Raw genomic sequence first — 26,299 nt, forward strand, 5'->3', positions numbered from 1 at the left:
CTCAAAGCACTTCATGTGTTATTTCATATGGTACCACAAGTTATTAACTCCACTTTACAGATTAAACGTCAGGCACAGAAAGGTGAATCAACATGCACAAGGTCACACAGCTAGGAACTGGCAGAGCTGGATCTCAGCTGAGCCATTTCTGCCAATGAAGTATAAGCTCTTAATGACCACATAATGACCCCTATCGTTGGAGAGTTATATATTTTTTTAAACTATCTAACATGCATGACAAGAATACCTTGAAACAACTTCTTGGCCCCTGGTTTTCACTGCTCTCTTCCTACCTTCCCTAGCATGTTATTTAGTCTCATCTCATACAACAAAGTCACATCAAAAACACATTTAATTTATATGAATCCATCTATACAGGCATGGGGATGGAATAAGTAAGTGAGAAAGAGTAGAAATTAATGAGTAAAATCTAGTGGGTGACCCCACTGCCATTTCATTCAAAGGACGTGAGTCCCTGAGGGAAATGGGAGGGAGTGAGATCTCACTGCTCACTCCCAAATGCTCAATGGCTCGGGTCTCACCACACTACTGGGACTCTAATGGTTAAAGATATTAAGATGCATGGGTGACTTAAAGGACTTTCAAACCTAATTTTGATTATATTTTTTGCTTTATGAACTGTCTTTAGAGCCTCACCTTCACGTGGACTGTGTCTCCACTGTATAGTGGCTTCAGTGAACTAGAGACAGATGTTCAGGAACCAAAAGAGGAATGAAAACTAGCTCATGCCCTGTTTCTTGTCTGCTCCACTCTCTAAGGGATCCATGAACACTCAATAACATGGTAACAACCTCAGAGGTGGAAGAGATAGCAACAAGGTCTCACCTTGATACTGAACATATGAATTAAAAGAAAAGCAGGCAAATCTCAATTCCCCAATGGTGGTTGACATAAAGATGATTTGTCTAATGGTGAGGGAAAGTTATATGCTGATTCTCTGACGAAAGTGTTTCTGTAAAAGGAATTTGCACAAAGAGCCATCAAGATAAAGAAACATTAAATTGTATTTTTTTAAAAAGTGATTTTTTCATTCCCCATGTATACCAAAAGAAAACTCAGTAAAGACCTTCCTTGTGTCACATATCATCATGAATCAATTTTCTTGACCAAACATAAAACTTGATTCAACATGTCCACCTTGAAACATTCTATTTTCACAGCTTTTGTCAAATACTGAAAGATCTGACCACTTCCCTTTTCCCCAAATAGCACTAGGAACCCAGATAAAAAATGAAGGTTGTATTTTGTAGCAAGAATAGACGGGAGACTGAATCACAGCAAAACACTTAAAAATCAAGAGAGGAGAAGAAAAGTATCAAGAGAGATTAAATGCACAGAGAACAATAATAGGAAGGAAATCTCCTGTGAAAAGAAGCAGCTGATGGTAACTTAATCGGGACAAAAATGAACTAAATTTACTTCAATGACTGAGTTCAAGATGAGGTAATTTCATCAAGTTTATAGAAAGTCACTTGAAAAATTACACAACTTGTTGCTGTATTCTACTTTTAGACAGGAGAGAAATAAAAGTTCTCCGCGAGGGAGCTGATCTTCAAAGAAATGCATTTACGATCCCAGGTGATGAATTTTACCTATTAACTAGGAGATTATCTTTAATTCTCATTTGGATAGAAAAGTCACTTTAGGACGGATAAGGTCCCTCTGAGTTTCACGGAAAGATTTTGACATAAAAATAAGAGAATAAAAAAATCTTAAAATACATGGGGGTATAGAGTGTATGGGGAAAGAACTAAAAAGAATTGTTAACAGAGGAGGGCCCAGGGCCACTACACAGCACAAGAGAATGCTAGGGCAAACTCTCAGTTTGGTGAGAATTTTAAAGGTATAGTATATTAAGCAGACTTGCTGGGTTGTCAGTGACTGACAATGAACTCTAATTCAAAGGGGAAAAAGAAAGAATGATTTGGCTCATAGCTGGAAAAGATGGAGAGCAGCTCACAGAAGTAAAGAGAAGCTGCAGATCCACAACAGTCATTCTCAAATTTAGGCAAACATGAGAATCACCAGAAAGACTTGTTAAAACACAGGGCTGGGCCCCACCTCAGAGTTTTTGATACGATAGCTTTGAAGGGGGCCAAGAATTTGCATTTCTAAAAAGGTTCTAGGTAACACCACTCCTGCTGGATCAACCACTTTAAGAACCACTGAGTTACAGACAACTGGCTATATAGGAATGAAGTGCTATGACTGAGTCTCCATCATGCAGGTTCGCTCCTGCATCTTACTCAGGCTTTCACCAGGTGGGAAGGAATAGAGCCTCCTGGGCCTCATTGTTTTAATTCATGATACCAGAGACAGGTCGCATTTTCCATGAGCTTCAGCAGGAGAGCTGATTGGACTGAGGGGCCTGTGCTAGGAGATCACTCCTGAAAGCAGCCTGCTTTCAGGGGGGCAGTAAAGCAACTGGCCTACCCGGAGTATAAGGATACCCCATGGGCAGGAGGGAAGAAGAGAGGATCCAAGCAGGGACACAGAGCCTTAGAGGAGGCACTGAATTTGATGGCATTACCAAGATCACAGGGAACGGGAGAAGAATCCTTAAACAAGAGAAAGAATCATGAGAAAACATGATGAGCAAAGAATAATATGACAATATGATTCTAACAGCCTACAGTAAAGTTCATTTGGCATCAAGATGTACCAGGTACGATCAAATTCACTTAAGATACTGGTTTTATGCCCATAATATCTATCTTTACCCACAGAGTACTGCTTCTCACATAATCCATGGTGAAGGATTAGGTTTTTTTTATTCCCTGACAGTCACGGACTGATATTTTTGTAAAACAAATATTATGAATTGCTAGCAAACTGATCTTCCACTTGCGTGTCATGGCAATGGCAATTTGCAATCAAAGTTTCTCAATGCTTATTCTGTTTTTGTACTTATCACAAACCTAAAACAAAGAGCTCACAGATTGGCACTTCTGCACAAACTGGCACTGATCCAATGCCACACTTTGAGCAGTACTACTCTATAGACTTCGGTGGGCCAGGAGTTCTCTGTCACAATTACTTGTTAAGAAAATGAATGAGCAAAGTTCTGTTTCAGTAAAACTTTATTTACAAAAGCAGGCGTGGAGCAGGATTTGGCCATGAATTACAGTTTGCCTGCCCCTGCTCTAGACCAGTGTTCCTCAAAGTCGAATGTACATAGGAACCATCTGTTGTGAAAACACAAATTCTGACTTGATGGGTATGGGGTAAGGCTGAGATTCTGCATTTCTAACAGCCTTCACGTTGATGTCAACACTGACTGTCCATGGTCCACATTGTGAGTAGTGAGGCTCCACAGACTCTTCTCTGTGAACTCAGAGACTGAGATGTGACCTCAAGTATACTAGGTGTTTTATACTGGGTCTTTATTGACCTTAGAAAAGACTACATCTGTCAGTCAAGCACATGTCTTCCTCTGCTTTACAGAGATGATTACAATCAGAAGGAATTGATAAGAACAGCCTCACTGGAACCAATGACATCAAATACTGGATGGATTCCCATTCTCTCAGTCAGCCCTGAACTTGACACACAGTAGGTCATCAAGAAGTATCTGCTGACTCCTCACTGGATGGGGAATACCAAGCTGTGTCCACTAGGAAGAGGAAGCTAGGGTGATGGTGGGCCTCTAATTTCTGTCCTGTTATCTTACCTAAGATATCTTGCATTGTTTGATAAACTGATGCACCTTTCAACAGGCAGTGTTTTAAGGTTGTACTTGGAGATAAAGATGGAATGATAGAATTTATTCTTTCAGTAACACATCTTTTCATGTTTCTTAGCTTTTGTATTTTTTACTTTTGCTTCTTTCACTCGTCTCATTTGAATATCAAACACCTCTTCTTTGGAATTTGCTTAACACTGTGAGCATTTGGATTAGCTATTTGGAAGTTCAGCTTCATGAAGAAGCTCCGTTTATAAAGTACAACGACTAATCACAGATCACAAAACACAGAAAAATATCAGAAGTCATCTAAATACAGTATGAATTGGACATTTCCCTGCCCGCCTGCTAGCCAAATGCCAATATTCTTGGATCACATTGACACAGTGAAGATTCTAAGTCGCTTATGTCTCCTTCTCAGAGAAATGTACTGCTTGGGATTAAAGAACAAGTAAAATCTAGAAGGTCATGGGTTAAAGCTCCAAATGGATTTTCTGTTCACTGTTTACGATCCTAAGGCCTCTGAGCAGACACCTAAATGTTTGCTCAAAAATATTCTACTGGAGTTCTAATTGAGAAAAAGGGATGTGTCCAGAATGTTTACAGATAACGGCTAATGAAAGAACTCACAGATAAGCTAGAAGAAAAATAATTAACTAGGATTTGTGCCAGCTGCCCGTTGGGAATGCTAACTAATATGTGTGTTCGAAATGCTCCGTTTCATAAGACCTCAAAGGTGGTAAACAAGCATCCCAGGAGAGGGTCCTGGATATGTAGATAAAATATCTATCCATGTTCACAAAGGATCTCTAATTGCAAGAGAGTTGCCATCCAAATTATTAAAGTTGCAGCATAAACTATTCAAATGAAAAAAACCTTTTTTTAGGTCCATAATAAAGCAAGCAACATTGCTTAGAACACTTTGGCAAAGCAGTAGTGAGTAAAGGACAAAGGAAAGGAGGGCAGCTCCAACGGATGTAGATGTTGGATTACATTGATTTTCTTTTTTTGTTGTATAAAAGTTTGTTTTGTAACACAAAGCTTTTCATGATTGTTACTATTGCATTTGTTAACTATATTGTACCCTGTTTTAGCAAACCTGATTTACAAAGTTCACATACTTTTTGAAAAAGATTTTAAATACTAGGCTTCTTTAAATTATCTTCTAAATAACAAGAAGCCTTTAAAACACTGCCAATTACTAATATTGCTAGTAAAATTCACAGTCAGGGAGACCAGCTAACAACATGAGAAGATGATTATCGTGTAATATTGGACTAATAAAAAAAGGCCATCAAAAGGAAGGACATCCTAATTATAACCTTATAAAGAAGATATGCACAGATAATGCTGGAAGGAAATTTAACAAACTGTAACAGCAGTTGTGTGATGTGAATAAAGTTAGGGGTAATTTTTTTAATCTTATACTTTTAAGTAGGAAAGGTAAATTTATAAAAGTGAAAAATGATCAATTTTTTAAATGTAAAGAAAACTTTCAAAAAGCATAAAGCGAAGGGACCTAACTAGGTAAGGAAATCATTCTTAACTGAAAAGTGAAAACTAAATTAAAATGTTCTCAAGGTTTATTCACTTAATCCATAGGTATAAAGCTACTATGTCTCAAAAGCCATTAGTGACCCATTTCAAAGGTTCTCATAATCAAAATACTTCCCTTTAGGAAACATATAAATGCAAATTATGAGAAGAAAAGTTTTTTGTTTTTTGTTTTTTAACTTTACATTAGGGGTTCCTGAATGTCCTTTCTTAAAAAAGATAAAATGGAGTCTCTAGCATATGATTCTGAAGAGCTGTCCATAATTACCCAAAACTTTATAAAGGCAATTCTCATTACTCAGAGCAGTTATGGTCTATAAAGTTGCAATGAACATTGAATTAGTGAATACTGATCCACCGCCCCTAAGGGAAATACAGGGTTAGGTTCCTGAGAGCCCTTGGTCACAACATTTTTGCCAACCTATCAGTACATAACCTTGTTTTCTGTGTGTTTGTTTCTGTTTCAGTGTATCTTAGTTAATATACACTGTGGATTCATTAACATTGAAATTGTGACCAACAGCATTGTAAATCACGCCTCAAGAAAGCTTATCTAACATGTATTTTCTCTGCAAGGCACAACACACTAGACAGTACTTTAGCACTACATGTGGGTCCATTTTAAACAACAAAATAACACACCAAAAAGGACAAAAACATGAAAAATGGGGCACTGAATAGATCGTGAAAATGACACTTGTTTACTGTAAGAGAGCTGAAACATGAAAGGAGAATCTTGCCTTGATTGACATTCACTGAGAACAGCATGTCGGATAAGTAAAAATTTTCAACACTGTGTGTACTTTTGCAAATGACCGCGAAAGCACTGTAAGTACTGATTTTGGGGTCACAAATAAATTTTAGAGCATAGGCAAATTTGTAAATATTGAACCTGCAAATAGTGGGAATCAACTGTACTAAGAAGCCTGGTTGAAAAAATGCATATTAGTTTACAATGAAATTCCTTCAATACTTTGAAAAATATTCCTTGAAAATAACTAAGAATCTTATTAATAACTAAAGAACCATGCCATTTTAATCACAACATCATCTTGCTTTAAGTCACATTTGGAGGGGTGGAGAATACGATGTTTCCACTTGAAACTGTACCTTAAATGGTGATTCATGAAGCAACAAATTTTAAAAGTCTTACTAAAAGTTTTATGAGAAACTAAGTAAATAATAGCAAAAAATAATAACACGCATTAAGTGGTCTCACTTTACATAACAGTATTTCAGGTGGACATAGATATAATGGCATAATAAAATTTTATATAGACCAATTCAAAGACAAGAGGCAGGATGGAAAAAAAAGAGTGACAACATATATAAAAGAGCCCATTCCCTTGATTTCCAAAACACACACACACACCTGTATTTTAAATCTCTGTGAAAAAGAGTGACATAAAAATGGAAAATTGGGCAAAAGATATTAATAGGCAGGTCATAACAGAAGTAATAAAAAATGCTCAATAAAAGAAAAATAATTTAAAATGTTACCTCTCATGATAGTAAAGAGCCACAGTAATGATAGCCAGGATGTAGGAAAACTTATTTGATGAAAACCCTCTATGTTCCTTCAACTAGTATTGAAATAATTCGGCAGTAAGTGTAAAAAACTTAACCTCTGCATACATTTTTACCCTCACGCTTCTCAACGTTCATCTTATGTAAATAATCTGACCTGTCTGTAAAGTTATGAATACAAGGAGGTCCACAGGAGCATTATTTTTAGTCAGAAACAACCTGAATACCAAATAACAGAGGACTGGTTAAGTAAACATATATCTATAAAAGTGAATACTATTTAGCCACTGAGGATGTTGTGGAGTACTGCACAAAGACAGGCAAAATGTACATACAAAGTGAAAAAAGCAGACTATATAATAGTGTCAGTTATATTGATACTAGTTTTATCAAAAATGCTGCACTATATTATTCATCAAAAAGTCTATGTAGGGGGCTTCCCTGGTGGCACAGTGGTTGAGAATCTGTCTGCCAATGAAGGGAACACGGGTTCGAGACCTGGTCTGGGAAGATCCCACATGCCGCGGAGCAACTGGGCCCGTGAGCCACAATTACTGAGCCTGCGCGTCTGGAGCCTGTGCTCCGCAACAAGAGAGGCCGCGATAGTGAGAGGCCCGCGCACCGCGATGAAGAGTGGCCCCCGCTTGCCACAACTAGAGAAAGCCTTCGCACAGAAACGAAGACCCAACACAGCCATAAATAAAATAAATAAATAAAATTAAAAAAAAAAAAGAAAAAAGAAAATGCTAAAAAAAAAAAAAGTCTATGTACATGTAATTTAATGTATTTTTGTACTTTTCTACTTTATGTTTCCCTAATTTAATAATTAGGGGAAAAGGGATGCTGCTTAATAAAATACCCTGAAACAAAGACAGAACCCTATGTAGAAAGCCACTGTGAGTCAAGCCGATTTCTTCAGCAAGCCCATATGGACATGTTGCTCATTTATGAATGAGACAGCACTCCTAATTCTCTGGCAGTAGGTGGGGGCAGCATGGAGGGAAGAAGAAAGAGGATTCAGTGTCTTCAATCTCCTGAATCCACTGGGGCTCATCCCACCAAACTACAGTTCACCTCTGCAGAGAAGAAGAATCAGAGGTCTTCACAGTTCAAAGGTTTTTAAACTTGTTCTCCAGAATAATTTTACTAAGTTCACTCTCCACACCCAGTGATTCCTCTACCAGCTAATTTGGATTCTAAAACAATACCTCAAAAATAATAATAGTAAAACTGCCTTCATCACTCTACCATGATAAGATGATTCTTAAGATTCAGAGATGCTTGACATTAATCCTGGTCATTATTTGATCAACTTGTTAGGAAATACACTATTTTCTAATTGCTGAGTTCAACTACTTGTTTTCTCAATGCAATAACATTAAGAAGAAAAAAAAAATCCTAACTCTTGTAATAAGTATATATTATTTCCAACCTATATGATATTATAATTTGATTAGTGGTCCATTTCTCTTCAACAATCTACAAAGGCCTCTCCATACAGGATTCATAATGAATTACTGAGCACGCTGGGACTAATCATAAAATTTGCTAAAATATCCCAAAGTCTGTTAAGTTCTTTAAATCACTTACCACAAAACAAAGTAAGGTGTATTAAAATCTGAATTTTGAGAAGCAAAGCGTACAAATATTATTTTTTATTTATTTCTGAGGCTATGTCAGCAAGGAGCATGAAAAGAGATTTAGAGTGTTCCATTAGAGGTGCTTTGAAAATGCGGTAGCTATCAGACACACTGATCATGTGTGAGATACGGAAAGAGCCAATACTGTAAGAGCCAGGGCCTGGCTCTTACAGTATTGGCAAGTAAGTTGGGCATAGAGAGCCAGACAATCTTGGAAATTTGGGATAAATGGACATCAGGAAAAGAAATGCAAAATCAGCATTTATGAATTCATGACAGTAGGAAAACCACTGCGAAAAGAAATGAGCCCAGGGAGGATGGTTTTCCACTCTCCAGTGTATGCACAGTGGTTACCCTAAATGAGAGGCTATCCTAAGGGGAAGGGGAAACCAAATGACAGTTTCCAAATCGAGAAGTACAAAAGCATTTTTATTCTTTTCAGACTAGGCTATCAGGTAGATGATCACCATAAAGAATGGCTGCTTTTCAACTCTATATGAAAGTAAAATTTGTTTTCAAACTGGGCTGTAAGAATGGAGGTGCAGGGTAATCATTTCAAAAATATCGCTCATATTTAAAATATATTGGACATTATATTTGAAAATTAGTCCCTAAAGAGTTCTATTAACCCCCAAAATAAATATTCCCTTGCAGATAAGGCATTACAGCAAATACATGTGGCATGTAATAAAACAAGTTTTTCTTCATGCTTCTGATATAAGCATGTATATGAGAAAAAGAGGATACTGTTTTGTTTTTAAATATATGATAATCAACAATACATGAGGCATTTAGTATGTATTAATTCTAAAACATATTTATTACAACTTAAGGCCTTTGCATAAACCCTTTATCAAAAATACAGCGTGCAGTTTTATGTCCCTGGCCTCAAATTCTAAAGACTTTTCAAGCACTTACCACAGAGCTAAAACAGCTGGCCTCTCCTCAAAGTTATACCAAATTATATTTTGTGGTTCTCCCAAACATGAATTTAGTCCTCCCTTTATTAAACTGTGTTTTCTTGGTTGTCTGAAGGGAGAATCACTGCAAGCTACTGAATTGCTTACACATTTAATCAATTTCAAAACAACCCAGGCAGTAACACTGGTGACAATGAACTGTTTCAGACAGCTCCCATTTCTGTAGATGACCATTTATTCCCCAACTGTTTCAGTAATTCTAAATCTAAGCCTTTAAAATGATAATCAAAATGAACGCTCAAAAAAAAAAAAACCCAACACAAACTAAAGTTTTCATCATGCTTTAGAAAGGTTTGCGAAGTACTTCCACATATATCTTAGATGATAATAAAACAATGCTTTGGGGTATTGTTTTCAGGTCTACTTTATACATGAAGTGACAGAAGCTGAAAGAGTATATTCAAGTAGCTAATAAACACATGAGAAAAAGGCATTAAACCACAATGAGATACTACCTCACACCTACCAGAATGCCTAAAATGTTGATGAGGGTGTAGAGAAATTGGACTTCCCACACACGCCTATGAGAATGTAAATTGCCACGTCTAGAGAACTGTTTGGCAGTATCGATTTAAGCTGAGTATATGCATACCCTATTACCCAGAAATTCTAGTTCCAAGTATCAAAAATATGCTCCAAATGACATGTATGAGAATGTTCACAGCAACATTATTCATAATAGTCAAACATAAGAATAACACAAATGTCTATCAATAGAAGATGACAGAAAAGTTCTTGCAGAGTCATACAATAGAATACTATACAGCAATAATGATAAGTGGACCACTGCTACATAAAATATGAGTGAATCTGAGAAATAAAAGTCAAGTGAAGGATGGCAAATACAAAAGTGTATACAATGTATGATTCCACTTGTATTATGCTCAAAACCAGGCAAAACATATCTTTGATATTAGAAGCTAGGAGAGTGTTACCTTTGGGAAGAAAGCAGGGTAGGGGGAGGATAGTGGGGAGGCATAAGGGGCTACTGGGATGGTGACTGTCCTGGTCCATTCAGGCTGCTATAACAAACCACCATAGACTGAGTGGTTTAAACAACAAACATTTATTTCTCACAATTCTGGAGGCTGGCAAGTCCAAGATCAAGGCACCAGCAGATTCAGTGGCCACTTACTGGTATACAGGTGGCCAACTTCCAGCTATGTCCTCACACTGTGGAATAGGTGGGAGAGCTCTCTGGGGTCTCTTTTATAAGGGCAATAATCCCACTCATGAGGGCTCTACCCTCATGATCTAATTCCCTCCCAAAGGCCCTACCTCCTCATACCATCACATTGTGGGGTAGGATTTCAACAGATAAATTATGAGAAAACACAAACATTCAGGCCATGACGCTGGCCAGGTCCTATTTCTTGATGTGGTCAGAGGATCCACAGATATGTTCACTTTGTCATAATTCATCGAACTACATACTTAAGATTTGTATAGTGTCCTCTATGTAAGTTATACTTTTAATAAAAGTTTATTAAATTTTTAGATGGTACTGTCATATGAAATTATTGCCCCTTTAAATTGGAAATCTGTGTATCTCAATTCATGCAATAAAGTAACCCTCTGAGGTAATAAGTACTGTTATTATCTCCATTTTATAAAAGAGGAAACCAAGACACAAAAAAGTTAAATGACACGCCCAAGGTCTCACAGCCAATGCGTGTTAAAGACAGGACTGCAACCCAGGCTGCGTGGCACCAGAGCCCCACCAAGAATCCCTTCCTTCTTAAATGAGTATTTGGTGCTTATACAGCACATTTCTTGCTAGACATTTAAAGGGCTTTGAAAATTTCACTTTAACTTGGATCTAAACCAGGAAGCACAGTCAAATCAAGTGAAGTGACTTCACTAATGCCAATCATATGCTACTGCTTTTCAAAATCAGGCCTCCCGAGGGCAACAAATTTGCTTAACTTCGGACAATACAGTCGAGGTTACTGTTGAGATTCATATCAACCATCTTTTTCTTTAATTCATTTATACAAGATGTTTTACATACTCCAGATGTTGTTGCACTCATTTTCTACACCTTTGGAATTCTAAATTTAAAATTAGAAGCAAAAGCCAAAGCACCAATCAGGAAAACAAAAACATAAGGCTAACATTCTTGATAGTGTTTCTCCTTTAAATGTGTTCAAATTCTTTACAGATTACCACAAAATCCTACTTCTACTTTTTATTTTATATCAATTTTACTCCCTGTGATTTTAAGAACATTAATGTTTAGAATCCTGGAAGTTAAAATGATGAGGGTGAGATCATATCTATTCTACCACCAGCAGAACAAACTCTATTACCTTTCTCTCATCTCAAGCCCAGCTGGAAAATAAGAGAATTATAAAATATTTAATGATACACTTCATGGGAATCCAGTTTAGAAAGCTACCTAGTAAACACTCTTGTTTTAGACAGTTTGGCAGAGGAACTTCACTTCATATATATTACAAACAAATAAGGAACAGATCAGTTATAAAGGTATAAAGGTGTCCCAATGAAAATCAGCATTTGGGCTAATAGTCAAGTGAAAGAAACGCAAGTCTCAGCTCCATGGCTGACATTAGGAGTGGAAACATATGCCAATCCATATGAATGTTGATGTCTATTACTTGATCAGTAGAATTAGCTTGTACATATAACAAACAAGTAGTTGTTAGTATCAGTTGATTTAAGTTTAACAACAACAGGCCTTTTGTAATTCTGAGTTTCAGTGTATTCAACTGACTAATCCTTATATCTAACAAGAAAATCAATACCTTTGAAATAATTAGCTTTGGGCTCTGGGGAATCTCTACTGCTGGGCAAATGGATGGGGTTCTACTTGAAATAATTACCGCCAGAACTATAACCAGTTTCCTTGCAAAATGGAATCAATTCATCTATACTATTTTTTAGCCTCTGTTCTCTGAAATCTGTGAAACAATGCCAGGATTGAAAATACCCATTACATTTCTATGCTTTTTAACGGGCTTTGAAATTTCAAGATTTGGAAAATGTACTGTGAGATGAGCCAAGCATGCATTTTCCTGATATAGCATGAGAAAAATAAAATAACTCCCACATACCTTTATCTATACAAGATGACAGTCAAATCTCAAAAAAGTTTAAATACTCCAAGCATTTGAAAGTATTCTATAGGGTAAAGTCAACATTTTTGAAGAGATTGTTTTTTTCCAAAAATAAAAACAAAAAAAGTTCTCCAAGTGATTTTTCATTCCCTTCCTGTACTTTTATGAAATTAAAATTCTGGATCAGCCCCTAAGAAAAGATATTCCAAAGAAAATGCAATGATTGTCCTGTTAGATTTAATCCTTTGATGGTTCTCTTTAATTCTCAGTACTGAGTTTCATTAAATGTATAGTATTTCATTACAGTTGCCTGTCCTCTGGGTACTTTGCAGTTCAAGCAGTTTAAAGAGCTGTGTATTATGTCCATGGTATTGACAGATTTCAATTGGTTTGAAAATCTCTGGGATAAAAATTATTCTTCCCTTAGAAAGAAGTAGGAAGGAGGGATAAATGAATTAATAAATGATTACAGAGCCTCTGATAATATTCCTACTTAACCAATGAAAACGAGGTGCTTCTGTAAACAGAAAAATCAACTGCAGACACTTCACGGCTGGGTGACTTTGGACTTCAGTGACTTTGCTATTCCTGAACAACCCTGGAGCAATGAAGATAAGATGCTAATAATGTTTAACAATTTTATGTGTGCGTATGTGAATCAGAAGGAAAAGACAGCAAAAACATAAGGTTACCAACTAGTCATAATGAAAACAGACAAGCATACCACTAACCTAAGACAAAACTGCATGCACATGATACCCAAAATGCCAGTCTATTTATGAGTGGGAAGCTTCCATATTAAGTTCAGACAACATTTCTTTAAAAAGAATCTGATATTGTTTTCATTCATGATTTTCTTTGTGATGGTTCAGATTTCCCATGCCTTCAGATATGTCAGGAACCAAGAGAACGTGTCACATATTAACAATATTAAGATAATGATTCTCAAATAAAGTTTACAATCATATGGTTGTGCTATATACACTACCCCAAAGAATTGTGAAGAGAATTAAATGACATATATCAGATATTCAAAAAATATTAGTCTTTTCAATATAATAATATCCACCTAAATCTTGTTTTCATAGACAACTGAATACCTACAATGGAAACAAACCATATTGGTATTTAAATTGATTAAATATTTACTGAATACCTACTATGCACCTAGCATGAGTATGATAGCTACATTCTAGTTAAGAAGATGCCCATGAAACAACATTATATGCTACTTAGAGCATATGTTACGAACTGTAATGTATGTAATTGTCAGAGATGTAAATTGAAAAGCATATAGAAGGAGGTGGGGTCATTATTTTCCAGTAATATATAATATTATAAGCCTGTAACTTTCTTCTGTCTTAATCTTATAATATCTTCAGCATCTTTATGAAAGGAATCTGAGACTCAGTCCTCTCTAAGTCACATAAGCATAGAACTAATCGCTTCAGTGTGAAGGACCCAAAAAATATTTCATGCCAACCCATGTTTCATTATTTGCACTACACTTTTTAAAAGAATTTCCTTCTACCTCCCAGAACTTTGTAAGCACATACCCTGAAATAAAATCCTAGGGGCACTTATAAGCCTTTCACCCAGATGATTTAAACCATCATGCATTCAATGGGATATAAGGCAGGATTTGCACCTGGGGCTGCAAAGTACATGGGTTGGCTTATTAACCCTTAGCAGCAGGAACAAGGTAGACCTTGATGGTGAGAAATCATTACACCATGCAATCTCCCCTACAAAGAGAGAGGTTACCTTAGGATCAGCTGTGAGTAATTTGAATGCTTGATGTACTTGAGATTCCTTTACACCACCACCAAGATCCAAGAAGTTGGCTGGCTTCCCACCATTCAGGAAAATGATGTCACAGGTAGCCATGGCGAGTCCAGCACCATTCACTGTGAAATGCAAATGGCACACAAGACAGGATAAATTTAACAGCATGAAAGGGTGCATAAATTTTGTCCCTCCCCCATATTGCTAAAAGAGAACCCCGACTTCACTAGGCCAATTTCCACCCTGCTCGGAATTCTATTCAACCAGATAAATTCATAGACTTTAAGAATAATCAGGAAATGTGCATATAAAGAATAAACAAAAAAGACCTGGGAATGGGAAGAAGGATTTATTGAGAAGTTAAATCAATCTGGGAAACACAAAGAAGGGAAGAGCTTAAGTAAGTAATAAATTTGGACTATTAGTAGAGGAAGGAGTTTTAGGTTCTGGAAAGTACGGTGTTTAAGAGAAATGGGAAAGAGAGGAAAAAGGATATGAAAAGTTGCTAGAGCTTATGAATTACATTCTTTTTAATATTCTTTAAGAGATTTGAGTAAAGAATGTGATTCTTTCAATTTTTTGCTTGCTGAGAATATGCTCCTTTGAATGTGGCATCCCTCTGGGGTTGAACCACAGGGGTCCCAACTTCAATAGGACTCCACGCTTTTTTACACTTAGCGCAACCATGCATGTTTATGTGTTCTCTGAGAAACTTAGAAAGCAAATGAACAAATTACAGCATCAAAACAATATTCCTAACCCCCGTTCCTGTTTCAAATTAATATAAGAAATGTTCACTAGCAACCTGATCATTAAAACTAGAACCAAAATGTTGCCAACATCCTAGTAGCTTTTCTTTAGAAACCAAGGAAAGAGTTTTAACATAAAAATTCTTATTTTCCAGAGTGAAGTTTTACTGATCAACTGCACTTCCTTTGCTTCTTAAGCTTAATTATAGGAAATTGCTTTCCTTAGGTTAGAAAGTGCCCAAAAAGTGCTGAACACAGCAGAAACTCTCCAGGTAAAGTACCTTTCACTTTTTCTGACCCCTGAATTCCTCAGGTAAGCCTATGAACTGTGACTAATTTAATTAAGTCTGGGACAACTAAAATAAAAATCATTTATATATGATCTTAAAACAATGTGAAATGTGTTAATCATAGCTTATGAGACTGCTACCTTGGTCAAATCATGCACACTCCTACAGAGGCTACAAAGAATATGTATTTAATTTGCTCTAAACACACCATTATATCTCTCCCCTTTCTAAACGCCTACAAATATTGAGAGCATATTAACTTATCAAGATCAGAATGATGTGAGTGATCTGGTACATTAGAGTTTTTGCTACAAAACAAAGCAAGAGCCTTTGGTATCACTTGTAATTGGATGTCATTTTCTATTGTATTGAACAGCAAACTACTGGATGAGGTCTGTTCAGTTCTGAATATAATGATACTGCTGGTTTAATGAGCTACAAATCTTTTTTATTTTAATTCCATTAAGATTAAGACCTCGGTTTCAAGTGCGATGAATTGCTTCCACCAGAAACGGAAAGTGTATAAATCTCAGTACCACACGCTGTGGACAATGCAGAAATTGTATTGCCTCTATAGACCCATTCTTATCTCTGCTAATAAGCCAATTTTACAAATTTAGATGACTATGATAAAATCAATTGTCTTATTAATAAACTGACATAATGGAGTAAACATTTTATCATTTGGTTTTCACAGCACCTGAAACTTTAGTATAATGATAAAAGTATTCATTCTCTTCTACTTCCTCTAAGAAAGCAATTTATCTTAAACCCAAATTTCAGAATAATTCCTAGCGTATTAACATTGACTAGAGTAGCAGAAGTTCTGACCTTTACTAATCAAAGTTTAACTGAAATACCTTAATGTTGTGGTCCTCAACTGGGGTGACTGTGCTTACCAAAAGGTAATGTCTGAAGACATTTCTGGTTGTCACAACTGGTGACAATGTAGCACAGGAAAGCGCCCCACAGTCAAGAATTATCCAACCCAAAATGTTCATAGCGCGAGAAGTGAGAAACCCTGCTTTAAACTGGTGACCACCAGCCAAAATGAACTTTGGGAAGAAATTCTGGGTTGTTTCTTAAGAGTTTTTGGCTACAAAAATCTCATATGTTTACTTGCTATTGGGAAATAACATTTCAGAAACCAAGGGGCCCTAAATTCTGCAAAAATCCACAAATCATTCTTTTGATATAACTGCTTTCTTACCAAAGCAGGCAATGTTCCCGTCCAGCCCTATGTATTTTAGATCATATTTGGCAGCTTCATTTTCAATGGGTTCATTCTCTGATTTGTCGTCCATAGCAAATATGTCCTTTTGTCGGAATTCTGCGTTGTCATCAAAGTTTATCTTGGCATCAAAACAGACAACTAATAAAGAAAAAAGGAACATACCTAAATATCTCGTAAGGATCTATAAATTAAGTTCTTCAGGCTGACAAGTGCAGGAGAAAGAAAGTCAAATACTGTCATTTTTTCTCATGCTTCAGGCAGGAGAAGCTGTTACGGCTTTCTTGACCTTTAAACTTTAAGGCTACAAAGACAAATATGACATGGTCCCTGTTTTCAAGGGACTTACATCCTAATAAAAAGCATAATAATTTATATCTGTTGGTTTCTATAAAATAACAATGTAAGTTGCCATTACTCATTAAAAGCTACAGACTGGCATAGCTACATACAGATTTGATTTGCAATTTTTATTACAGTTCTTATTTTTAGTATTTAACCTTTCACTTCAATGCAAGGAGAGACTAGACAATAACACTCAATGCTGTCCCCCTATGTCCTTCTTTTGATGTTGCAAAGTGAAGTTTTTATTTAATCAGTATCCTCACTAATATGTCTAGAAGATATAGTGGAAAGAACACCAGGCCAGAATCAATAGATTTTTTAAATTATTTGATCCTTAACTAAATCTGTAACTTTGATAAAAATAACCTTCTTTCTGGACCTCAGTTTTCTTATTTGAAAAATGGAAACAACAATCCCTAGACTGCTGATATACTTCCTCTGGGGTCTGCTAAAACGAGACCATCATCTTGACGTGAGCAGGACCATCTTCTGACTCTTGTAATTCAAGACACAAAACATTAAGAGACCAAGACTAGTCAGTTACAGTGGAGTGCTGTCAGGCATTATTAGCACCACTGTCTCCACCCTCTGGTGCTGGCAGAAATCTCTAACTCTTTTTACTGGCTAGGAGCCCTGGACACAATGAAACTCACTCAGCGACAGGGATGGACCACAGAGTTTTCCTTGATTTACAGATCTTCCACATGTACAATCAGGTAGCGACTGCAGTGGGGAGGGGTGGTGTGCTTGGTGTCTTGGATCTGATCTCTTTTATTACATCCCTTAGAGTAGAAAGTAATTGTCTGTGATGACATTCCATCATAACCTTCTTTTACTCTGCTTGGGATTATCGACAGGCAGGGATCTCTGACCATGAATTTAGATATTACCCCTTCTCCTCCAGCATTGCTGATAGGCACCTAACTCTTGACAGGGAAAGAACCACCTTCATATATTTCACTCTAAAGTAATGACAATGGTCTGTTAGTCCCACTTGCTTCCTATGAAAAGAAAATATTGTTATATTGTAGCATCCTGGAGTTAAAGACCCCAGGTAGAGGTTTTTTCCAAGGGTCTCTCTACCACAATTATTGAGCACTTCGGTACAAATCTGTGCAGAACTGTCATATTAACATCTAAGAATTCTCAGCATAAATAAAAGTCCAAACCACAAATTACTTAAAGTAGCACTGACTGACAAGGGAGAATCTTATATGGAATTTAATGTCTGCCTGAGTCCTCTGTGTTGCCACAAAATGTCCAACCCCTTTACCCACACACTGTGAATATACAGAGCAAATGAGTAATTACTTTCCAGAATAGTGAAATCTTAAAGATGGAATCCTACATTACCAAAGGAATTGGCCAATGTTCTCTGCTTGCTACAGTAGCATTTTCTCAGCAATTAATGACTGGTATAATAATCGATAGGAAAGCAACATCACTGTTGGCTTTCCATTGGGTTTACAAAGATATATTAATTAATTTATTAGTAATTTTAGCTCCTCCATTACTCATTGGCAAGATTACTTGAAACCAACATGTTCAGAATGAATGGGCAAATGCTATAAAATTGACTTCCTAAGTGAAGAGTTTCAAATAAAAGAATTCTTGGTCAAGATTAATAAACCAGTAAATCAAAATAGGTCCAGGCTGATCTTTGCCCCTTACAAAGACTACAGTTACAAGCTACTTTAGAGAAAGTGTAATTAATGGATATGTATGCAAAGCACAGAAGGCAGTCCCAGCTAAATGCCTGCAAAGTCAGATTTTCAAAAGACTCTTTTTCTTGTAATATGATATGTATGCCAAGTACAGAAATGAGTTCACTATTTGGGGACCACCTTGAGAGAACTTTAGAGTTAACCTAGGACCTAAAGATACTGACTGTGGGATGGTAGGGTTATCTATAGGTAGGAAAAAAGGTGTATCTACTACGGTCCCTTGCCAACTGTTCTCCCTCTGTAGAGAAAAGTAAACAACATAATTAGGTCAATGTATGTATGTCCAAGTGCTTTTAGAAATTAAAAACACTACATAAATAGGAAGTAAGTAAGGCAACTTTAAGGAGTAATGAAAAATATCCAAAACTGAATTGCCACCATTAATGCCTAAATCTTTTTCGGGGAGGGTGGCGCTGGAAGGAGGATAAAGCATTTTAAGGAGGTACGTGGATTCTGTTAGACACATATTTGTTAAACCTGCTCAATATTTTTAAAATGGTCCCAAACATACAAAGTGCTTTCCTGCCTTACAATCTCAGTTCATAATGTTACATCATCTGAAAGTTTTCCCTTGAACCTGACCATTTAACGCAGACTCCGGCACCAAAAACACCTGGGTATGAATTATAACTCTCACACTTCCTGACCAGGGAGCCATCGTCTCTCTTAAGCCCAGTGGCCTTGTCGATCAAATGGGGACCAGAGTATTTTCTAGTGCACTGTACTGAAGGAAGGGGAGGATGCATGCAAAGCACTGCGCCTCACTGACAGCTGCCACTCACTGGTTATTTTCATTATTACCAATGCCATCCTCTACATGCACAGTGCTTTCTTAGGGCTTCAGAAATACGATAGGTCCTTATGGCCCAGGCTACAGGATTCTCTTCTCTTCCTATCACTAAAAATGACCTGTACTTTGTCCCATTCCCTTATAATCCTAGACTTCTGTTTAGAGTACATCTAAACTAATGCCTACTGGAGTTTGCACATGTACAGGTTACCTATGGTTTTCAATAAAAATACGATCTTCTGAATACATCAGAATTTTCCCACAGGAAGGATTTTAATGGTTGGCATTTCAGGCTTTGGGACTGACAGAGAAGGAGATTTTGCCTAAAGGATGATGATGAAAGAGATAACTTTGGTGATCCTTGAATCACACCACACGGTTGCATAAGGCCAGGGAGGCTACAGATGTGTCTAAAACAGCCCCAAGTGAGACTCTAAGTCAGGCAGTGGCAGAGTACAGCCCTTAGGCCAGCTCACTGCCTGTTTCTGTAAATGCGGTTTTACTGGAATTCAGTCACAACCATTCATTTACACACCTCTATGGCTGCTGTCCCAAAACAACAGCAGAGATGAGTGGCTGCAATAGAGACTAAATGGCCCCCAAACCCCAAAATATTTACTAACTGGCCCTTTACAGAAAAAGGTTGCCAATCCCAGCTAAGCCACATTTCTCATCACATTTGTATCCTACTTTAACAACTGAAAAAATAGTCACAGGTATCATATTTGTATGAGTGAAGGAGAAACTTAGGAAAGTTCATCATACTAGTGTGAAAACAAAAAAGTATAACAAACAAAATAAACCAAAACTTTCAGCTTGCACAAAAGGAGTAGATCAATCCCTGAATACTTACTGACTCTTACATGCTAATTTCCCCCTGCAAGACCCCTCCAAGTACACTTTCAGAACTGGTGGGTTAAAAATGGATTGTCTAATTCAAAAAGAGTCAGGTACCACAATGTTCACTGCAGCACTATTTACAATAGCTAGGACATGGAAGCAACCGAAGTGTCCATCGACAGATGAATGGACAAAGAAGATGTGGCACATATATTCAATGGAATATTACTCAGCCATAAAAAGAAATGAAATTGAGTTATTTGTAGTGAGGTGGATGGACATAGAGTCTGTCATACAGAGTGAAGTCAGTCAGAAAGAGAAAAACAAACACTGTATGCTAACACATATATATGGAATCTAAAAAAAAGAAAAATGGTTTTGATGATCCTAGGGGCAGGACAGGAATAAAGACACAGACATAGAGAATGGACTTGAGGACACGGGGAGGGGGAAGGGTAAGCTGGGACAAAGTGAGAGAGTAGCATTGACATATATACACTACCACATGTGAAATGGATGGCATATATACACTACAACATGTGAAATGGAAGCAGCCACATAGCACAGGGAGATCAGCTCGGAGCTTTGTGACCACCTAGAGGGGTGGCATAGGGAGGGTGGGAGGGAGACGCAAGAGGGAGGGGATATGGGGATATATGTATACATATAGCTGATTCACTTTGTTATACAGCAGAAACTAATACAACATTGTAAAGCAATTATACTTCAATAAAGATGTTTAAAAAAAATGGATTGGCTATGTCAACAATAGTGCAATAAAATAAACTTCCTTGCTCAGACCTTGGCTTTTTCATTTAATAAGACAATAAACTATGGTAAAATGTATTTTTGGAGGTGCTGAGCTTGGTTCAGATATTAAACTTTTCAATGTCACATTAATGAAACCTCAATTCTATAGAAAATTCAGCTCGAACAAAGGCCATTCTGTGTACAAAGTGAGTGAAAAAAAACACACCTATTAATATTTATAAAACAATTTTCACCATCAAAAGCATATTGTTATATGCTTGATAGATTATACAAATGAATTTTCCTTCTGAACAAATATCAAAGAAAGCTGCAGTACTTATATTCATAGGGTGTTTTTGTTGTTTTGTTTAATGGTGTGAGATCCTGTGAGCTGCTAATTCAACAACCTCGATGAAGAACTGAAGAACGTGACTGGCAGTTAGCAGCCTCTGACCCTAGAGTTTTAACAGAAGAATGTGCCACAGAATTAAACAAAAGAAAAATACATTTCAGAGGGGAGACTCACACATAAAAGAAACATAAAAACAGCAGGAAATAAGACTTGTCATAATTATTTTGGAAAATAATCTGTCTTCAAGCAATGTACTGAATGCGATTTGTGATAAATAACCATAACGTGCTACTGAAATGCGCTTTGCCAAGATGGCTTTAAAACGCTGATACTTCCAAATTAGTCCACTTTCCGTTAAATGTTAATATTCAAAGAGTTGTATACTCTTGAGAACTTTTCTTTAGTTGCTGTGAAAAGAGAAAAATAGACACTAGGCGGGAGGGAGCTTTGGAGGAATGTAGAGAACTGAGAATGTTCTTGAAAATAGTCTTGTGTATAAAGAGAGAAACACAGAGAAACACCCACCAACAACATGGGCACTTGCTAACACAGAGCAACAGGGTGGTTATTTAGGGAAATTAATCTGAAGAAAGAAAGGAATTTGATGTGCCACTTAACTTTGGATCACCCAGCCTTAATTCTCTTGGAATCTTGGCCAGATGGTCACTGTTTTAAATTGGGTTTAATTCCTTCAGCTCAGTGAATGGATTTGGGCTCCAACTGATGAAGATGCCTTAGAGCAGGAATTCTTAATCTCAGGACTACTGACATATTGAGTGAGATCATTTTCTTATGAGAGGGACAGCACTGTGCATTGTATGATGTTCAGTGGCATCCCTGGCATCTACCCACTAGAAGCAAGTAGCATCCTGCACCCCAAGTTTTGAAAAGCAAAAAAGGATGTTAACTAGATTCACTGTGGTGATCATTTCACTAAATAGATAGACATAGATATAAATCAAATCACTGTGTTGTATACTTGAAACTAATATAATGTTGTATGTCAATTACATTTTAGTAAAAAAATGTGTCGAGACATTGCTAAACAGCCCCTGGGGAACAAAATGCCCACCCTCCCCAATGAGAAACATTGTTTTAAAGATACCAAAGAAACGAGTCTGTGTGCAGGCAGATCTGGCTGAGTGGGACGAAAAGAAATAAGATATAAAATCTCACAGTGGCTTACAAAATAAGTAAATGAAGATAGGTAAATAATTAAAAATGAAAAAAACCTTGCTTTTTACTTGGCTACAGCTTTAATGAATTAAATCTGGCACTGCAATTGGACAAGCAAGGAAAATAGTTCATTTCTTTCTATTTAATTGTTTGCTTTCATTTCAATAAAAGTTGTCATTCTCATAGACATGTTTTAACTCAATGTCCCTTTTTCCTTTGCAAAACTGCCTTTTTCTCACCATGTGATTCCAGCTCAGTGAATGGTCTAGGTGTGCACATGTGACCCAAGCAGGGCCAATCAGCATCATCTGAAAGGACTGTTACTGTTGCTGGAGGAGAATGATGAAAACTGAGAGCCACCTTGGCTGACAGCTCCAGAGGCGCTGGCGGACAAAGACGTTGAGTTAGAGGCAAGCAGCACTGGGGAACCAGAGAACCCCTGATTACCTTCATACCTTAAGCCAGTCCACTCCTTAAACGTCTCTGTAACACAAGTAAAATAAGTACCCACCTCCCCAGGGGGCTTTTTAACAAAAACTAGGCTGATGTAGGTTTGTGTCACTAACAACCATTATAACCCTAACCAGTAGTCACTAAACTACATTACAGTCAGTAGTGCCCACTTATATTGTTTGAATCAGACTATTAATCACATTGGAAAAAATCGTTCTTGGGGTGTACCAAAAATTCCCCACTGGTGACCTAGCAGCGTAGATGTTATCAAGGCCAATGCTATTCTTTCTCCTGTGTGTCATCTATTATGCATATATATGACCATTCACCTGGAATTTTTAAAAATGTTCCTCATCAAGCAATAGAAGACTGAAGAAATTCTTTTACAAAGAAATTGTACAAGGAATAAGTTTAAAACTTTTTAAAGTAAAAAGTTTGGTGTAATGCCAAGCTTCTTAAACTTCTAAATTAAAAGAGTAATTGTTAAGTCAAGGTTTTAATGGGAAAGGTTATATGTTTTGCTCTTACTGATCTAAAAGGAAAAATTTAAGTATTCTGATTATAAATATTGTCAATATTGCTAAGATAGAAATGACTACTTTCATAGCTCCTAAATAAAGGGTGGCTTTAGGGCACTGTGACAATGACGAAGATCAATTTGTACATTTGGTCATTCATCAACGTTTCCTAATTGGGTTTAATTTGACTACTGCTCATTAGGAGTTATAAACCAACACACTTATTTAATTGTGATTATAATTCAATAGCTGAACTTTTATGGTACAATGAACAAATTAATAGCTAAAGATAATTTTGCTCTTAAAAATATCACATAAGACTTATGTTTTAATGAACTATATACATGGAATGTATTTTAGGACGATTCCTTCGAAAAAGCTCAATAATTTTCCTTTCTCTTAATAATTAAAAAGGAAACTTCAGATTTTACGAGGTTTTACAAACACTCTCTAGGAAAAGGTTCTTGTAGCCCTGTTCCCTGCTGCCAGACCACAATCTGTGACTGACAACTTCCCAAAGGGTTAAATGAAAATGCCATTTTTATCCAACTTGATGGCTGAATTTCCATTTTTTTTGTTAATATGAAATAACCAGGTTGCTTGTGCATATTAGCTTGAAAAGCAATATATGACCTTTAAGAATTTAAACTGAACTTCCTCTCTTGGATTTAATTATCAGCCACTCAATGCAGCATGAATTTTAACTGATATTCCCAAACTGGAGACTACTTCTAGATCACTCTGATGAAAGCAAATTAACAGTTTAAGATGGAAAAAATAGAAAATAAGGCAGGTCACCATAAGTTAGTCTGGCATATCAGAATCAACATGCACACCAGATTCCAAAAGACAAGGGTTTGAATCCCAGCTCCAGTAACTAACTGCCCATGGGGGAGTCAAATTCATTCTTCAATCTTCTATAAAATGGAGATAACAACTCCTAACTCTTCAGGGTTATGATAAACAATAAAAAAAGAAGACACATAAAAGTTTATCACAGTGCCTGAAGTATGAGTTCCAGAAACAATTTTCTTCTCCTCTCTATATCAAATACTGATTATTTTACAGCCAAATGCAATTTTTCAAATATTTAAGAATAAAGGTAGTTCGCTTATAAATGACCAATCACAGAATTTTATCTAGTGGTCACTTGTGTAAACCATGAAACTTATTAATTTCAATGGTTTCCTAAACATGAGCTCTTTGCCTGTCCTAATCTGAAATCTTTAAAAACAAAAAACAAAATAAAACAAAAAAATAGATAAAAATATAAAATCTATACCTTTCCTGGACTACTTCTATACTACTTGAGAAGAATACATTTTATGAATGTCAGGGGCCAGCCTATTTTGTGTCTAACACTGGATGTTTACACCAATCACCTCATTTAGACAACTGCCCTACAAGATAGGTATCATTTTTACCCACTCTTTTGGATTTACAAACAAAAACAAACAAACAAAAAACAACTGAGGCTTAGCCCACATATGTGGCTGGAACACAGCAATCCCAGGCCTCTCTGGGTTCCAAGGACATGGTATTTTAAATTTTCTGAGTCTGACTATACAATCTCTGAAATATACTAAAGAGAAAAAACTGTACCATCCATGCTGGTCTACAACTTATTTATATTTGCACATAATGGGTACTTATTAGTCCAATGGCAAATCCTTATTTACTGTCTGCTCACAACATGCTAAGCAACAAACAAGACACTGGTGTTGAAAGATACTAAAAAAGACAAGGTTCATGAAACTTACATTATCACTATCCTATCCCCTTGATATTCCACCCCCCACCATAAACACATGCACATTTTCAAGCTTTTGCTATCAAATTAATAAGACCTTACTGAATACTTGCTGTATGCAAGACACGGTGCAAGGGTGGTAGGTGCTGAGATATAAGACAGTTATTGATACACTACAAGTACCCAATGGGAAGAAAAAACCTTCTCCACAAAAATGTCTCCTTCTGCTGCTAACCAAGTAACGGGAAAGAGTTTGACGATGGGGCACTAGAGGCTTCACCATGATGACATAACTTCAGCAGGAGACACAAGGTGAAATTACATGCAGATTTAGGTAAACTAAAAAGCTTCAAACAGTTCCAGTTCCATAAAAGCAGGTGCATTCATTACACCCAAGTGCTGTGGCTCCTGATCCAGCCTAAATCTTTACCATTGTAGCAGCAGTGAGGGGCATGAAAACTAGGGGGTGATGGTGGATGGATGTTTCTAAATAAAAATAACTTTCCTGGAGGCTTGGCATTTGGCTACAAACAAACTCAAGGGCTGAAATGTTCAACTGCATCATGGGAGCATTTGAAACTATGGCAGAAATTAAATTACTGAAGAAAATTAATGCAAGGCTGCTGCTACAGTCTTTTTGTACAATTTATAGTTTGCATAAATAATTACATTAATTTGTTTTCTCTTTCTCTTTTTTTTTTACCTTGTCCTTCTGGAGTTTCACCAAAGGGATTCACTTCCACCTGAGTAGCATCGATTTTCAAGAATAGATTATACAGCTTCTTAATTTGATCTGCAGCCTAAATGTGATCAAGTGAAATGAAATTATATGAAAGCAGTAAAAAAAAAAATCACATTTATTTTGCTGGATTAATGAAACCTTAAAAATAGCAAGTTATGTCTTTATTTTCAGTTAGGTTTTCTGAAGGGAAAAACAGAAAAGCATAATTATTTTAATTTCTATTGCTATTCATTAGAAGGAATTGCTCACCTTTCCTCCAGACACCAGGAAATACCATTATCAAGAAAACAAAATATTTTCAGTACGGCCTAAAAATGTTGTTA

General features: G+C 36.6%; 1 protein-coding gene across 1 annotated transcript in view; it reads right to left on the reverse strand.

The window, feature by feature from the left end:
- Positions 1-26,299, reverse strand: part of SUCLG2 (succinate-CoA ligase GDP-forming subunit beta) — a 264,080-nt gene that overhangs the window by 95,249 nt on the left and 142,532 nt on the right. The window contains exons 7-9 of the mRNA XM_059940153.1: positions 25,938-26,034; positions 16,516-16,677; positions 14,246-14,388 (exon numbers count right to left, since the gene is read on the reverse strand). Coding sequence (XP_059796136.1) covers positions 14,246-14,388; positions 16,516-16,677; positions 25,938-26,034 — 402 coding nt within the window. The remainder of the gene's footprint in view (positions 1-14,245; positions 14,389-16,515; positions 16,678-25,937; positions 26,035-26,299) is intronic.

This window comes from Balaenoptera ricei, chromosome 11, assembly GCF_028023285.1.
Source record: "Balaenoptera ricei isolate mBalRic1 chromosome 11, mBalRic1.hap2, whole genome shotgun sequence".
In the NCBI taxonomy this organism is placed as follows: Eukaryota; Metazoa; Chordata; class Mammalia; order Artiodactyla; family Balaenopteridae; genus Balaenoptera; species Balaenoptera ricei.